General features: G+C 44.8%; 2 protein-coding genes across 4 annotated transcripts in view; one reads left to right on the top strand and one right to left on the bottom strand.

Annotated features, from left to right (window-relative positions):
• LOC137534388 (oocyte zinc finger protein XlCOF22-like) overlaps positions 1 to 15811 on the bottom strand; it is a 54198-nt gene that overhangs the window by 10348 nt on the left and 28039 nt on the right. The window contains exons 2-9 of one of the 3 annotated variants that reach the window (XM_068255874.1): positions 9480 to 9679; positions 5835 to 5994; positions 5555 to 5710; positions 5338 to 5458; positions 2896 to 2990; positions 2734 to 2791; positions 1218 to 1315; positions 78 to 183 (exon numbers count right to left, since the gene is read on the bottom strand). In XM_068255874.1, coding sequence (XP_068111975.1) covers positions 78 to 183; positions 1218 to 1315; positions 2734 to 2791; positions 2896 to 2990; positions 5338 to 5458; positions 5555 to 5710; positions 5835 to 5912 — 712 coding nt within the window. In that variant the 5' untranslated portion in view covers positions 5913 to 5994; positions 9480 to 9679. Of the gene's footprint in view, positions 1 to 77; positions 184 to 1217; positions 1316 to 2733; positions 2792 to 2895; positions 2991 to 5337; positions 5459 to 5554; positions 5711 to 5834; positions 5995 to 9217; positions 9303 to 9479; positions 9680 to 15811 lie in introns of those variants that run through there. The other 2 variants (XM_068255875.1, XM_068255876.1) reach the window with 2 other exon arrangements.
• Positions 9534 to 15811, top strand: part of LOC137536785 (zinc finger protein 665-like) — a 62563-nt gene continuing 56285 nt past the window's right edge. Inside the window, exons 1-2 of the mRNA XM_068258987.1 lie at positions 9534 to 9652; positions 11369 to 11485. Of these exons, the coding sequence (XP_068115088.1) occupies positions 11411 to 11485 (75 nt within the window). The 5' untranslated portion in view covers positions 9534 to 9652; positions 11369 to 11410. The remainder of the gene's footprint in view (positions 9653 to 11368; positions 11486 to 15811) is intronic.

The raw sequence follows: 15811 nt of genomic DNA, 5'->3' as shown, positions 1-15811 counted from the left end.
ACTGGACACACAATGTTTCCCATTACTCAGCAAGGAGAATGTGTGCACGTTTTCTGTGTTTAGTGATTATTCCTCACCTGTGCTGATCTCTGCAGGAATGTCTTCACAAGGCTCATCAGCCCTCAGATACATTTCTTCAGCTTCCTCTTTCACTTCAATGTGAACATCAGTTATATTCTTGGCCTGAAGAACATAAATTGAGCCTAATCAAATTATCAAATGCTAAATGCAATGTTAGTAACCAGTAAATGGGACTGATTAATCACGACCAGTAGCAAAGAAAGCTGAAGCGAAGAAGAAGTTGCTTAGAATAACCAACAGGGCTAGATTTTTGCAGAGACCACATAAGCCATAGCATTGGGCAGCTGCTGTGCAAGAAAATCGGCTTAAGAGTTTTTTATTTAATTTAACCTATTAAAAACATTGAAATTGTGTCATTCACTATACCATGTAGCAAACAATCAATTTCTACCCAATACGGATTGTCTTCCACCTTGCCACAGTTAAAGGACACCAGAGGTGAAAAAACCTGATAAACCATAGTATCTTTAGTTTGTCCTATAATACCACCTGCCCACGCATTCTTCAGGAAGACCTAGCAGCACGTGGGGTTCATCCCGCCCTATGCCTGTGGATCATGGACCTCCAATCAAACAGATTCCAAATCATCAAGCTGGGAGACATCTCCTCACAACCAAAGACTACAAACATGGGGGCTCCACAAGGCTGCTTCCTGTCTTCGATACTGTTCCCCCTTTAAATGAACAAATGCAGATCCACGGCTGACTCTGTCAAGGTCATCAAATTTGCTGATGACATTACCATTGTTGGCCTTGTCACCAAAAATCATGAGCGGGCCTACTGTCAGCAGGTTGACAGGATTTGTCATTGGTGTAGGGAAAAAAGTCTGGCCCTCAACACAGCCAAAACCATGATGATTATCATCAATTTCAGGAAGCATGCCATCACACTACCCCCAATTCACATAGACGGGTCTGAAGTGGCTAAAGTAACCTATGTCCACCTCCTGGCCACTACCATCACCAACAACCTAAGCTGCAAGTCTACGATCAGCTCCACTCTGGTGAAGGCCTAGAAAAGACTCTTCCTCACCCCAATGCTCCATCCATCTGCTAAAACAATAGCTGTTCCCTACCATAGTTCAATTGACAAAACAATCAAACATTTAGAGGCCTTCATTTCTTTAGTCCTCCTACCTGATGGTGGTATGGGATATTGTGATGAGTCAAGGGAGGTTCCCAAGCAGAACGAGCACTGGCACTGGTCTCCGGTGGATTTGTAATATTTGTAGTCCCTGCAGGAAATATACATAGAGAGAAATGATAAGTTCTGTAAAGCTCAAATACCTGATCAACTCTGACTTTGAGCTCTTCCTCTCATTAACCTTCCTGCAAAATCTAAATAAACTGTACAAACCCATCCAGCCCATTACCTGTCATATTCCGATAGCAGCACCATCCCTTATCACTTCATCTTGGAAGTCTCATGATTAAATGCCCTAAATTCACCTCATTGCCCTAGTAAGCAGCAACTTCCAATTGGGAAAAAAAAATCTTAATGTGAACCCGAGGTGAGAGTGATACGGAGGCTGCCATATTTATTTCCTTTTGAGCAATACCAGTTGCCTGGCTGCCCTGCTGATCCTCTGCCTCTAACACTTTTAGCCATAGACCCTGAACAAGCATGCAGCAGTTCGTCTGTTTCTGACAGTGTCAGATCTGACAAGATTAGCTGCATGCTTGTTTCTGGTGTAATTTAGACACTACTGCAGCGAAATGGATTTAGTGGGACTGCCAGGCAACTGGTACTGTTTAAAAGGAAATAAATATGGCAGCCTCCATGTCACTCGCACCTCGGGTTAACTTTAAGCAGGAGAACTTTCTCAATTTGAATGCTACACCCTGACAATCAACTGGGATGATAAATACTGATGAACTTTCATGTATTCTGTAATACTCCCTGCATTGGACACAGAACAGTTAATGTCTTCAGCAATTATCTCTGGAATAAAGACATTTATTTGTGTGCTGTGCAAGAGTTCAGGTCCGCTTTAAAATAGGGGTAGTTTTAACTGTCATAAGGTGCTTTTATGGGATTTGGTAAATAAAGTGTTTATATTTAGATCTGAGTATTTTTAAACTGTTTATGTTTTCAGTCACCCACAAAAAAAGCACATTCCCTTCAATTTTTGGTGTTTTGTATATTCAGGGTCCTTTCACACTGGCGCAGTGCGTTGCGGCAAATTGCCGCACTGCTACCTCAGCCTAATGAAAGCCAATGGGGAAGTTCATACATCCCACGTTGCGGTTCGCTGCGCCGGAATTGCCCAATTTAACACTCGCGCATACGCATGTTACCGCATGGCTCCTGCGGCGAACTGCGTCCGCTCGGAAGTCATGTTAGTCTATGGCAATGCAGGTTTTTTTTAAAAAAACATTGCCGTTGCAATGCGTGGAAGCGTATTTTTACAATACACTTCCACATACCCGAAGCAGGAAGTGACCGCAACCGCGCGTCACTTCCTGCTTGGCTGAATGCCAGACAGGGAGCACTGTGTACTAACGCAGTGTTTCCTGAAGGCCTGTTTTTGCCAATGCGGTGCGGCAGACGCGGCACACCGCTAACGCCAATTTAAAGTGTGAAACCAGCCTCAGTGTAACCCTTCAGAAGGTCCAACCTTGAATCATTTTGTATTTATTGCTTATTACTGACCTGTGTCAATCTCTACATTACACGGCTCATCATCTCCCCTCATAGACGTCTTTTCATTCTTATAAATAATTTTAAAAAAATTACAGGTATTACTTGATAAAATCCTCTAATACGTTACATGAACAACAGAACAATACTGTAAAACCACTTAGCTCCATCTACCTGACATTTCTTTGCGACGCCACAATGTTTTGTAGATGCTTGGGAATAAAGAGGACCTGTACATCTCTCTGGTGGCTTTTTATTACTGCGCCCATCTGCAAAAAACAACACTGTTATTATTATTATGTAATATTTATATAATGCCAGCATCTTACACAGTGCTGTACAGAGGGGCTCACAATCTAATCCATAGCATAGTCATATGTCCATCATAGTCTAAGTCAATAAAGTAGTCTAGGGCCAATGTTAAGGGGAAGCCAATTAACTTATGTTTAGGTTTTTGGGATTCGGGAGGAAACCCACGCAGACACTTGGAGAACATACAAACTCTGTGCAGATAGTGCTGTTGCTGGGTTTTAAACCGGGGACCCAGGAAAGCGCTCTCGCCATCCAGTATGCCACCATACTGTACACTGACTGATAAATTGTTCCTGAAGCCTTGTACACAAGCTAGATGGTTCTCAGCAAGGCAGCCTGTCAGAGCCACCTCTGCCAAGAATTAGGGCAGCCTCGGACCCTCCCAGACAGGTTGCAGAGAGATATGGAGTGCCAGATAATTTCAGCTGAGTGCTGGGTGAGGGCACTGTTCTTCTTCATTACCCTCCAGCTTAATCTTGCATTGTCCATCTTCCCTGCTCTGTAGCAGCAGTATACATTAGCCTAGTGACGTCAACATACCGCACTGCACTGCCCCAGTGTGAAAGGCCCCTCAGACTTTGGGGTGTGAGAGTGCTCCCAATCCATTCTGTGTGTCACTGTCTGTATGCTACAGTGGGTTGCAAAAGTATTCGGCCCCCTTGAAATTTTCCACATTTTGTCACATTACTGCCACAAACATGCATCAATTTTATTGGAATTCCACGTGAAAGGCCAATACAAAGTGGTGTACATGTGAGAAGTGGATCGAAAAATCATACATCATTCCAAACATTTTTTACAGATAAATAACTGCAAAGTAGAGTGTGCGTAATTATTCGGCCGTGTGAGTCAATACTTTGTAGAACCACCATTTGCTGCAATTACAGCTGCCAGTCTTTTAGGGTATGTCTCTACCAGCTTTGCACATCTAGAGACTGAAATCCTTGCCCATTCTTCTTCGCAAAACAGCTCCAGCTCAGTCAGATTAGATGGACAGTGTTTGTGAACAGCATTTTTCAGATCTTGATTGGATTTAGTTCTGAACTTTGACTGGGCCATTCTAACACATAGATATGTTTTGTTTTAAACCATTCCATTGTTGCCCTGGCTTTATGTTTAGGGTCATTGTCCTGCTGGAAGGTGAACCTCCGCCCCGGTCTCAAGTCTTTTGCAGTCTCCAAGAGGTTTTCTTCCAAGTTTGCCCTGTATTTGGCTCCATCCATCTTCCCATCAACTCTGACCAGCTTCCCTGTCCCTGCTGAAGAGATGCACCCCCAGAGCATGATGCTGCCACCACCATATTTGACAGTGGGGATGGTGTGTTCAGAGTGATGTTCAGAGTGATGTGCAGTGTTAGTTTTCCGCCACACATAGCGTTTTGCATTTTGGCCAAAACGTTCCATTTTGGTCTCATCTGACCAGAGCACCTTCTTCCACATGGTTGCTGTGTCCCCCACATGGCTTGTGGCAAACTGCAAACGGGACTTCTTATGCTTTCTGTTAACAATGCCTTTCTTCTTGCCACTCTTCCATAAAGGCCAACTTTGTACAGTGCATGACTAATAGTTGTCCTATGGACAGAGTCTCCCACCTGAGCTGTAAATCTCTGCAACTTGTCCAGAGTCACCATGGGCCTCTTGACTGCATTTCTGATCAGCGCTCTCCTTGTTCGGCCTGTGAGTTTAGGTGGATGGCCTTGTCTTGGTAGGTTTACAGTTGTGCCATACTCCTTCCATTTCTGAATGATCGCTTGAATAGTGCTCCGTGGGATGTTCAAGGCTTTGGAAATCTTTTTGTAGCCTAAGCTTGCTTTAAATTTCTCAATAACTTGATCCCTGGCCTGTTTGGTGTGTTCTTTGGACTTCACTGTGTTGTTGCCCCCAATATTCTCTTAGACAACCTCTGAGGCCCTCACAGAGCAGCTGTATTTGTACTGACATTAGATTACACACAGGTGCACTCTATTTAGTCATTAGCACTCATCAGGTAATGTCTATAAGCAACTGACTGCACTCAGATCAAAGGGAGCCGAATAATTATGCACACACCACTTTGCAGTTATTTATTTGTAAAAAATGTTTGGAATCATGTATGATTTTCGTTCCACTTCTCATGTGTACACCACTTTGTGTTGGTCTTTCATGTGGAATTCCAATAAAATTGATTCATGTTTGTGGCAGTAATATGACAAAATGTGGAAAACTTCAGGGGGGCTGAATACTTTTGCAATCCACTGTATCTAAAGAGAGCTGGGCTTTCTACTGATGGTGCTGTCTACATTAAGACAATAAAATGTAGTCCTACCTGGTGATGGAATGGGCAGCTGCTTCGCCATCATGTCCTCGTTAAGTTCCTCAAGTCCTTCTAAAGGCTCCTCCTCCACCATAGAGAAACGCACAGTGACATCCTCACATCTTATAGGAACCTGACACACACACACACACACAATGATACAGTCACCATCCAGGCACTTCTCTTTATTGTTATTGGATAATATCCTATAATTCCCAGCTCTGCTCACCTCTCCTGTCAGCAGCTCAATCATCTCACTGGTGACTTCTTGAATCTTCTTGTTATTTGTCCTGATTGAGTGAGATGAAGGTTTCTTGACAGGGCTCTGAGTTTTCCACAGTTTGGATGCAACCAACCCATCAGATAACTTGAAAGCTATATAATTCTATATTCAAAGTAAAAACGACAGATTATGCCATTGAATCAACTAAACATATTCAAAGTTTTAAAAATCAAGTCTGATTTTTTTAGTTTCTGAAATCATGTGACACTCCCAGAATCCCCCTAACCTCTCCAGTCAACTGGTAGATGATCTCCAGGGTAAGATTTAATATTTTGTCAGTCAGGTGATCCCTATCTTCTTCCATCCTTATGCAATTTGTTTGGTGGCGTTTCTCTGTAAGGTGTTTTTACCGTCACAAAGCCATGGTGGTACAGTGTTATAGAAATCTGGAATTAAAATAAATGCAGGTTACACATGTAAAAACATACCAAAATTTCATAAAGAAGCATAAGGGCCCACTCTCGGCAAAGTTGTCATGCGCAGGTGGGTATGGCAATTCTACAAATATTAATGCCAGGGCAGTAGTGTGTGTCTCCCAATTAGCAATTAATGTTTAAAGGGGTTCTCTTGCATGTTCTAAAAACAAAAACTGCCACTTACCTGGGGCTTCTATCGGCCCCCTGCAGCTGTTATGTCCCGCACTGTCCTCCTCCGATGTTCCGTTCCCCACCACCGCCACCGGTGTAATTTTTCATCTCACTAGACTAATAGAAATGTGGCTGTGCAGCCGTGTGTGTGCTCGCTCCTGCGCATGTCATCGGGCGCTTACTGCGCAGGAGCAGTACGAAGTTTTCTTGTACTGCATCTGCGCAGTAAGCTCCCGATGACGTAAGCGGGAGCTAACACTCGCACAGCATCGGCCGCACACCCGCGGTTCTACTCGTCTACTTAGAAACATAATTACACCGGTGGCGGGGAACGGAGCATCGGAGGAGGACAGTGCGGGACATTACTGCTGCAGGGGGCCGATAGAAGCCCCAGGTAAGTGGCAGTTTTTGATTTTTAGAACATGCAAGAGAACCCCTTTAAATAGTGTTTGGGCCTTTTTTTAAGTGGGATAAAACACATTTTTATTAAAGGTTATGACACTCTGTATTTCCTGTAAAGTTACCATATTTGCTTTTGTGCATAAGTAATATTGTCTGTTTACAAATTACAAATTCCCAAAGTACAGTTTATTTGCTCTGAAAGCTGTCATTTCATTGTATTGCATAGCCACTGTATTTATATATTAAATCTGTCTAGTGATCATTTCTCAGCTGTCTCTGCTTTTACTATGGGTGGCAGCAGTTCCAGCACGCTGCAAATGTTTACATTCCTATGTAAGCTACAATTAGTAAACAGAAGATAAGATATCACATCTTTGGATGCAACAAGAAACTGTCCACTGAAAAAGAAGTGCAATGTTAACTGTTTGAATACTGTTCTGCAACCATTTTTTTTAAAGATATAGATTTTTGGTGAAAATAATTTTTTAGAGTAAAGAAGAAATGCTGAGTTTCATGCCACTTTATGCCCCTATATCCTAATAATGTGAAATCTTAGAATTCAAAGAGTTTCTCTTGGCTGTAAATAACTATGAATGAATGACGAAACCACTGACACTGCATTAACCTCTCCTTTAAGTGCTTAAAGTAAATGGGAACCACAAAAAAAAATATGAACCAGATAGGGAAGGCTCTGGGTCCTAAAGAGCCTTCCAGCTCCACTCACGGATCCCTCGTTCCCCCGGAAACAAAGTTCGACCAAATTGGTCAAATACTGCTTTCTGCCACTGAAAGAGGCTTCAGACATCTTTGGAAGCAAAGGCGGCTCCATACTGCGCTTGTGCGAGCACGCTCTGACGCAGGTGCAGTACAGAGCTGCCTGTCTTTGGGAGCACTCGGCTCCCGAAGACTTCCAAAGCCTCCTCCGGCGGGGGGATTCAAACAAGGGAGACAGTTCTGCAACGACTGCACCATGAGAGGAGCAGGAAGGCTCTATAGGACCCTGGGCCTTCCCTCTCCTTTAGGTAAGTATCTGGTTCACTTTAAAAAAAAAACTCCAATTAGCTTTAAACCAGAAAAGGATACACGCCCAGCATGCATTACTGCACAAAATGGGGTCATCTTACTAAGGGTTCTTTTCCACATTTGCCGAGCAGTTTGTCCGCCTGGGAGCCAGCCGCAATCAATGCTTGGCTGCAATTACATGAAACACAGCATGTTAGGCCCGGTTCACATTAGCGTTCCCTGTCTGGATTCGCCGGGCCGGATCCAGACCGTATACTGTACCAAACGGAACGTACGTTCCGCATAGCAATGCATAGGCTATGCGGACGTTCACACGTGTCCGTTCCGTACAGTACGGAGCCGGACCGGATCCGGACACTTTTCCAACATGCGCTATTTTTTGGGTCCGGCTCTCCGGCCCACGCACCCGGACTGGAGCCTGACTGCACCATCCGGAACACAGAAACCAATGGGAAACGGAAGGCACAGAACACACTGCCTACAAACACCTGACGTTCTACCCCACTTCCTATGCATATCCAAGCGGCTATTTCAGATGGGGACACATGGGCCAAGCATTTCTGGAGTGAAGCAGCAGTGACAGACGTGCTGGAGCTGTTTGGCAGAATGTCGGAGGTGGAGGTGAGGCCTACAGCGAAGGAACCTGATTCTACAGGTGCACCAGGTGCCGGAGCAGTGCTTTTCAGCGCTGCTAGATTTGGGCGCAGCCAGCGCCGCCATAGACTGTAATGGGAATCAGTCTATAGCGGCGCTCAGTGAGTAACGTCGGCTCCGTCAGAAGACGGAACCGAAGTTGCTTACAAACACAATAATTCGGCCTCCAGCAATCGCTGGAAGCCGAATTATTTCATTCCCCCACTATCCATGGCGGCCTGGAGGGGGAATAGTAATTAAATCGGCCCGGACTTGTGCAGAAACAGGATCAGCCATATAGCGCTGTATCCTGCGCCCAAGTCTACCGGCGCCGATTTCAAATGTACTCCCAGGTGCACCTTCTGCTGACCCCAACATTTTTTTATTTAAATTTCGCTATTTTTGACCACGGATCCGGATGGCAGCCTGATGCATGCCTGATGCAAACGGTCCGGATCGGAACCGTACGGTTCCGATCCGGATCAGGTCCTGTTCCGATCAGGATCCCGTCCGTTTGCATGGCAAAACGCAAGTGTGAACGGGGCCTTACCCGGAACCCCCCCCCAAAAAAAGGTCTCATATCGCGTCAGAGTACGGCAACCACTGTGCTAAGATGCAACTACAGGGTGGGCTGTCCACCGCCTGTGCCACACTCTAGCAAACAGCTGGCCAGTGGACAGTGGAATTCCATCCCACTATACCTAAAAGCTACTGTGAACATGTAGCGCAGACTGAGACAGGGGGAGAGGGCTGGAACAACCATCACCTGAGTATTTATAATTCTTTTCAGCTGTGAAGGGTTTATTGCTGTAGTATTAGATCTGTTTGGGATACAGCTACTCCTCCAATGGAACAAGCAGCAGCCTTCCATCAACACTAAAAAATAAATCCTGGAGCTGCCTGAGATCTTCCTCTGTCACTAGTCCCACCGAACCTGCTCCCCTCCTTTCCCTTTTTGTCCTACCTTGACTTCCTAATTTCACGACCTATTCCTCCTGTACAACATCAGGAAGACACCTGAATCCCAATGCTCATCAGATGAATCCTAGGAGACCGCCTTCCTCTATAGGCTACAACAAAATGGCTGCGCCCTACACTGGGGCTAATTATTATCAAACTGTTAACTTAAAATAGATAAAACTTAGTGTAATAATCAATTCATATTATTTTATACAAACATAATGCTATATCCTCTGGAAATAAGTCTGCTTTCAGTGGTTACTTACAGGAAGTCTTTTGAGAGTATTCTGCCTCTAGTGGCTGCTGCAGACAGAAAGGAACTTTCACTCGTCACCAGTAGGAAGCATCAATCTATCTTCCCCGTGCGTTCCACGGCCACTTCCACTGTAAATAAGGCGCGTGCACAGCATTCTATCAGCGAATCATCGTTGGAGTTCAGGTAGTCTGTCTGTTGTACTGTTTGAACCTACATTGGGATTAGAATGATCGGAAAGAAAGAGGGTAGATAAAATAAAGAGGGAGGTCCTGACCTTGTGTGTGATCACATGTCACCCATGGAGCACAGAGTATACACTGCAAAAAATAAGGAGGCAGCAGCCCCATAATCCATGACATACTCCAGCACAGACCCAGGTAGTTTGTGATTTCTTGTTCCTGATAAAACGGGCATGCACATGGCACAGGAATGTATAGTCTCAGATAGGTGGGTGCTGCAAGCAGCTTCTCATCATGCTGTTCCAACTAACTACCATACGCGTATATTTGAATTCGGCGCTGGTAGACTTGGGCGCAGGATACAGCCAGTATATGGCTGATCCTGCTTCTGCACAAGTCCCGGCTGTATTAATTACTATTCCCCCTTCAGGCCGCCATGGATAGTGGGGGAATGAAATAATTCGGCTTCCAGCGATTGCTGGAGGCCGAATTATTATGTTTTTAAGCAACTTCGGCTCTGTCTATACATAGTTGATATATCATTCATTTAAGGCCTCTTTTCCACGAACTGTTGAGCTGTGTGCTCAGCAAGCAGTTGCCAGCAGTTACCAGGCAGCAGTGAGCAGTTGTGAGAGTTTGAGAGGCATTTCACTGCCTAGAAGCAGTTCGTGGGAAAGAGGCCTAAGAAGTGATATGGGGCATAGGCTTTAGTGGAATCAGTGTCCCCTTGCCTGCTCACATCCTCAGTAGCATTTGTATGCTATTTTGATGGGTCCCAGTTCGGAACATTCTTAAAAAGTTCTGCGTCCCTTTTATAAGCCCACATGTCCACTGGGATTGTTTCTTCCAAACTCAGAGGCTTACGTTTAGGTGTGATGTTGGAGAAGTAGCAAAGCCGCTTAGCAGGAATTCCAGGTTTGGAGCAGTTTTTTTTTTTTTTTTTCTTTTCACTTGCATGGAATGAATCAGAAATTTGCACATGACTAATTGGATTGTGAAGGTTGATGATTGAGGTCCCTTTCACACTGGTGTGGTGCGATAATTTTACCGCACCCTACCATGGGGCAATGAAAGTCTATGGAGACTTTCACACTGGGGTGGTACGGCGTGATGTGGCGGAAGTGACGTTTTCCCTGCATCCCTGACAAGCGGATAAACCTATGTTATCGGATGGTTATACGACGAGCTGTCGCTCGTTAAAATCAAGTGCAGTAAGTCTATGGCGATGCGTGTGAATGTGAAAACCCGCTGCATGTTTTGCGCGTCGCACATGTGCGGAAGCGTAAGTTTTGCAATACGCTTCTGCGCACATGATGGCATTGGCCACAGGAAGTGAGCGTCACTTCCTGCATGGTTGGCTGCCAGACAGGGATTACCGTGTACTAACGTGGCAATCCTGGAAGGTCTGTTTTTGGCGGTGCAGTAGCCGCACCGCTGCCGCCAATACTTAGTGTGAAGCCGGCCTGATTGTCCAAAAACTCAAATAAAAAAGCTGACCGATATCGATCATACACTTTTTAAGTTCTGATTAGTCCTATCCAAAGCTTCCATTCAGCCCGTATGAGTTTGCAGTTCTTGTAGAACAAAAAAAGAAAGCTGCCTAGAGACTAATGTCTCTTCATGTCTTTAATGTGTACTATTCTGTTGCTGGTATATTTTTATTTTTTTTTTGTATATTTTAGGTTTTTTTCTAATGTCAGACTTTTATTACATGGTACAGATGTATAAGAAAAAGTTCTCGAAACAAGTCCTGTGAGTGAGGATGGAGGAGGAAAGTCACACGTCAGAGAGATTGTTACACCTCACCCTGGAGATCATCTACCTGATGACTGGAGAGGTGAGGAGGATTCTGGGAGTGTCCTATTAGCATTCATTTATATGACATCAGCATGTTCTGCAGCACTGTGCAGATCAATATTTAGCAAGCAGGTTATGTGGACAGTCAAGGGTACAACTCTTGGACTTAACCTACATAGACATGCTGAATAGAGCATGGATGCCGAGAATCTTAAGAGAATTCAGCATGTGTACAGTGGGTGCCCAATCTTTAGCGACCTCAACGCCCAAGAGAGCAATGAGCGCATTGTTCTCCCCACTCACCCTGCTTGTGGTAAAGTGCTCTGTTATGCGCTGCTACTTGTCCTTCCGCCCACTCCATAGCAACACATGCATCGCTAGCCTGGAGGCTAGTGACACATCTGTACTGCGTCGCCTGAGAGATTGATCCCGATCCTTGCTGGGTGACTACAATCCCTTGGTGTGTACATAGCTTTTTTTTTTTTTGTAAAACAATTTTTATTGAACTTTTTATAAGACAATACAAAAAACAACATTTACATGATCCCATCCCATCCCACCCCCCCTTCAAGGTTCCAGCTGGAGGAAGTACATGGTTCATCACACATGGGCTCACATATCATGACAGAGTGATATACACTAACAAAAAGGAATATATACAGGCAGTTAGGGTTATAGGTAGCATAATACATACATATTATAGGTATTATCACATATCTAATTTGAATTTAGATAGCCATTTGGTCCATATCTTATAGAATTTTTTCTGTGAACCCCTATTGACATACATCCCTTTATATATGGGTAAATCGTTGTTAACTGACGAAATAAATGCCTCTAGGGTGGGAGGAGTAGCTGATTTCCAATTGATGGCAATTTGCCGCCTAGCATAAAACAGAAGTAACCTAGCTAAGAATAGTTTTTTTTCCGGGAGAGTTGTAGGGCTGAAGATGCTGAGTAGCATACTTTTAGGTGTAAGTGGGATTAAGGGGCTTACGATTTCGAAGAGTAGGGCATGGACGTTCTGCCAATAGTATGAGATCTTGGGGCAGGACCAGAAGATGTGATTAAAGTCAGCCCTGGAAGCCTTGCATCTCCAACAGCTATCTTGGTATTCAGGGCCAATTTTAGAGAGTTTGTATGGGGTAAGATATACTTGATACAGGTATTTAATTGCCACTAGTTTGTGTCGGGCCGCAATCGGAGTGGAGATGAACACAGACACTGAGTCGTTCCATTCATTATCAGTGAGATCCGGTAGCTCTTTCCTCCATAGCAGACAGGGCTTGTCCCCACAGGGATTATTGGTGTTTATAAGCGTGGTGTAGATTGTGGAGACAATGCCTGTCTGATCAATGTGGGATAAAACGTCTTCAAGTTGGTGCGCCTGCATAGTCAGTTTTGGTGAGGTGAATTGGGAGTGGAATGCATGCCGGATTTGGAGATAACGGAAATACATTGAATTAGGAAGGGAAAATTGTTGTTTAAGAACATTAAATTGCTTGATCTCATTACCTTCCACTAAATCTCTTAGCTTAGTTATGCCTTTATTAGCCCAGATGGATGGATCTGGAATGGAGAGAAATTCAGCTAGTTTAGCGTTATTCCAGAGCGGGGTAACTGGAGACCATTGGCCTTTAATGGAGATAAATCGTCCAGCTTCTTCCCATATTTGCACTGTAGTGATCATGGGTTGAGTGAGAAGAGGACTAGCTTTGGACCCCCTAAAGGGCAAACTGGCTAAGGCCAATGGGGAGCCTATAACTGATGCTTCCAGTGCTGAGGCCGGATTGTACAGGGACTGTTCGAACCACCAGTAAATGGTAGGGAGTACGGCCGCCCAGTAATAAAACTTCATCTTAGGGAGCGCAAGCCCCCCCTGGTCAACCGGGAGCTGCAGGCTAGACAAGGCAATGCGGGGAGAGGAAGCATTCCATATAAATGAGGAGAACATGGAATCGAGTGTTATGAACAGTTTGGCTGGTAATTTAATGGGAGTGTGTCTAAAGACATATATAAATTTAGGTAGAATGCACATTTTAATGAGATTGACACGGCCAATAAGCGATATTGGGAGAGTAGCCCATGCTCTCAGCTTATCTTTGACCTGTGTGAGTAGAGGCGTGATATTAAGAGCATAGAAATCTCTTATATTAGTTGTGAGTGTAATTCCTAGGTATTTTATTTGGGATACTACTTGCAGTTTTGTGTTAACAGTAGATTGTGTAGGGAAGGAGTCTAATGGTAGAAGGAGGGATTTATGCCAGTTGATTACTAGTCCGGAATATGAGCCAAAGGATTCTATTGTTGTTAGGGCTGATGTCAGGGATGCGTGCGGATCTGCTAGATACAGTAACAGATCGTCCGCATAGAGTGAGACTTTGTCTTCAAGGGAGCCCACCCGTAGACCTAGAATGTCTGGTTGTAGTCGGAGTAGTGCTGCCAACGGCTCTATGGCCAGGGCAAACAATGCAGGGGACAGGGGGCATCCTTGGCGAGTACCGCGCTCCAGGGAGAAGAAAGGGGAGACTTGGTTGCCAGTGCGGACTCTGGCTTTAGGGGAGTGGTACAGGGCCTTAATGTATGTAATAAATTTAGGGCCTATGTTGAATTTTTTGAGAACAGCCCATAAGTAAGGCCACTCAACCGTGTCGAAGGCCTTCTCAGCGTCGAGGGAGGCAATTACCCTACTGCCGGGGTTGGTGTGGTGTACGGATAAATGGGTAAATAATCTGCGAAGATTTATATCGCATCCCTTCCCCGGGATGAAGCCAGACTGATCCCTGTGTATGATGGAGGTGATGACTTTATTGAGGCGGAGGGCGAGTATTTTTGCTAAAATTTTGCTGTCAACATTTAATAACGAGATAGGGCGGTAGGAGGAGCAAAGTGTGGGATCACGTCCTGATTTGTGTATAACGGTAATTAAGGCCTCCGTCATAGAGGGAGATATGGTTCCCACACTCAGGATTTCCTTGTAAACAGTTAGTAATTGTGCAGCGAATTGACCCTTATATGTGGAGTACAGTTCTGATGGTAGCCCATCCAAGCCGGGGGCCTTCCCCTTTTTAAGGGAGAGTATAGCCTGGGTCACTTCAGTAAGTGATATGTCTGCCTCTAATGAGTCAGTCTCATCTGCATCCAGAGAAGGGAGCGGGATGGAGTGTAGGTAAGCATCAATTTCAGCCGGGGCCCTCGACACGGTTGAGGTATATAGCTTCCTATAGTAAGAGTAAAAAGTATTATTAATGTCTCCTGGATGTGTAAGAATGGTTCCGTCATCTACTTGTAGTGACGCTATTTGCGTGCTGGCACAGTCCTGTTTAGTTAGTCGGGCTAGTAATTTCCCCGTACGGTCGCCCTGCTCAAAAAGTCTTATTTTAGTTAACTGGAGTTCTCGTCTTGTATTATCAATCTGCTTGCTAGTGAGAGATAGCAATTGTGATTGCCATAGCTGATATGTCTGGGTATTTGGATTTGTGGTATATTCCTGTTCAGCCTGTTTAGTTTTTTCCTCCAGGTTGGTGAGTATAATATTGGACTGTCTCCTCTCCTCCGCTATGCTGGATATGTAAGCTCCACGGATAACTGCCTTATATGCGTCCCAGGTGACCAGGGGGGGGACCGGGTTATGGTCTAGAGAGTGGTATTCTTTCATCCTATCCTGGACTAGATATTTAACCCTGGGTTCTAATAGCCAGTGAGGGGATAGTCTCCAAATTGTAGTGGATATGGAGCTACCGAGGTCTAAAGTGAGGAGGAGCGGTGTGTGATCTGAAATACCCCTGGGCAGCAAAGCAAGGTCATGGACCAGCTGTTGTGCAGAGGGCGTGGCAAAGGCCAGATCTATCCTGGATAGCGTTCGATATGTGGCCGAGTGGCAAGTGAAACCGGGATCATCTGGATATTTCCACCTCCATATATCGGTCAGTGAGTATGCTTGCGCCCAGTCCGTTAGGGTGGAGGAGTTGGGTGCTTTGGAATGTAATCGGTCTGTGACAGTAGAGGGCACCATATTATAGTCACCCAAAAAGAGACAGTGGGGAGTGGAGTAGCTGAGGGAGAGTTGTGCCAGGTCATTGAGTAGGTGTATTGTACCCGGGGGAGGATTATATAGGCCAGTAATCACAATTTTGGTTTCATGAAATTTCCCGTGGATTAGAACATATCTACCTAGATTATCGATTTTAAGGTCCAGGAGTTGGAAAGGAACATTTTTCTTAATTAGAACTGTTACTCCTCTGGAGTAGGAAGAATGTGTAGAGTTGTAGTAATGTCCCACCCATGGTTTTTTTAGCGTGAGGGTTTTGCTGCCGTGGAGGTGAGTTTCCAGGAGAATGACTAAATGTGGCGAGTATTTTTTAAT

The sequence above is a fragment of the Hyperolius riggenbachi genome, chromosome 10 (genome assembly GCF_040937935.1).
Source record: "Hyperolius riggenbachi isolate aHypRig1 chromosome 10, aHypRig1.pri, whole genome shotgun sequence".
In the NCBI taxonomy this organism is placed as follows: domain Eukaryota; kingdom Metazoa; phylum Chordata; class Amphibia; order Anura; family Hyperoliidae; genus Hyperolius; species Hyperolius riggenbachi.
This window is presented reverse-complemented; position numbering and strand designations above follow the sequence as displayed.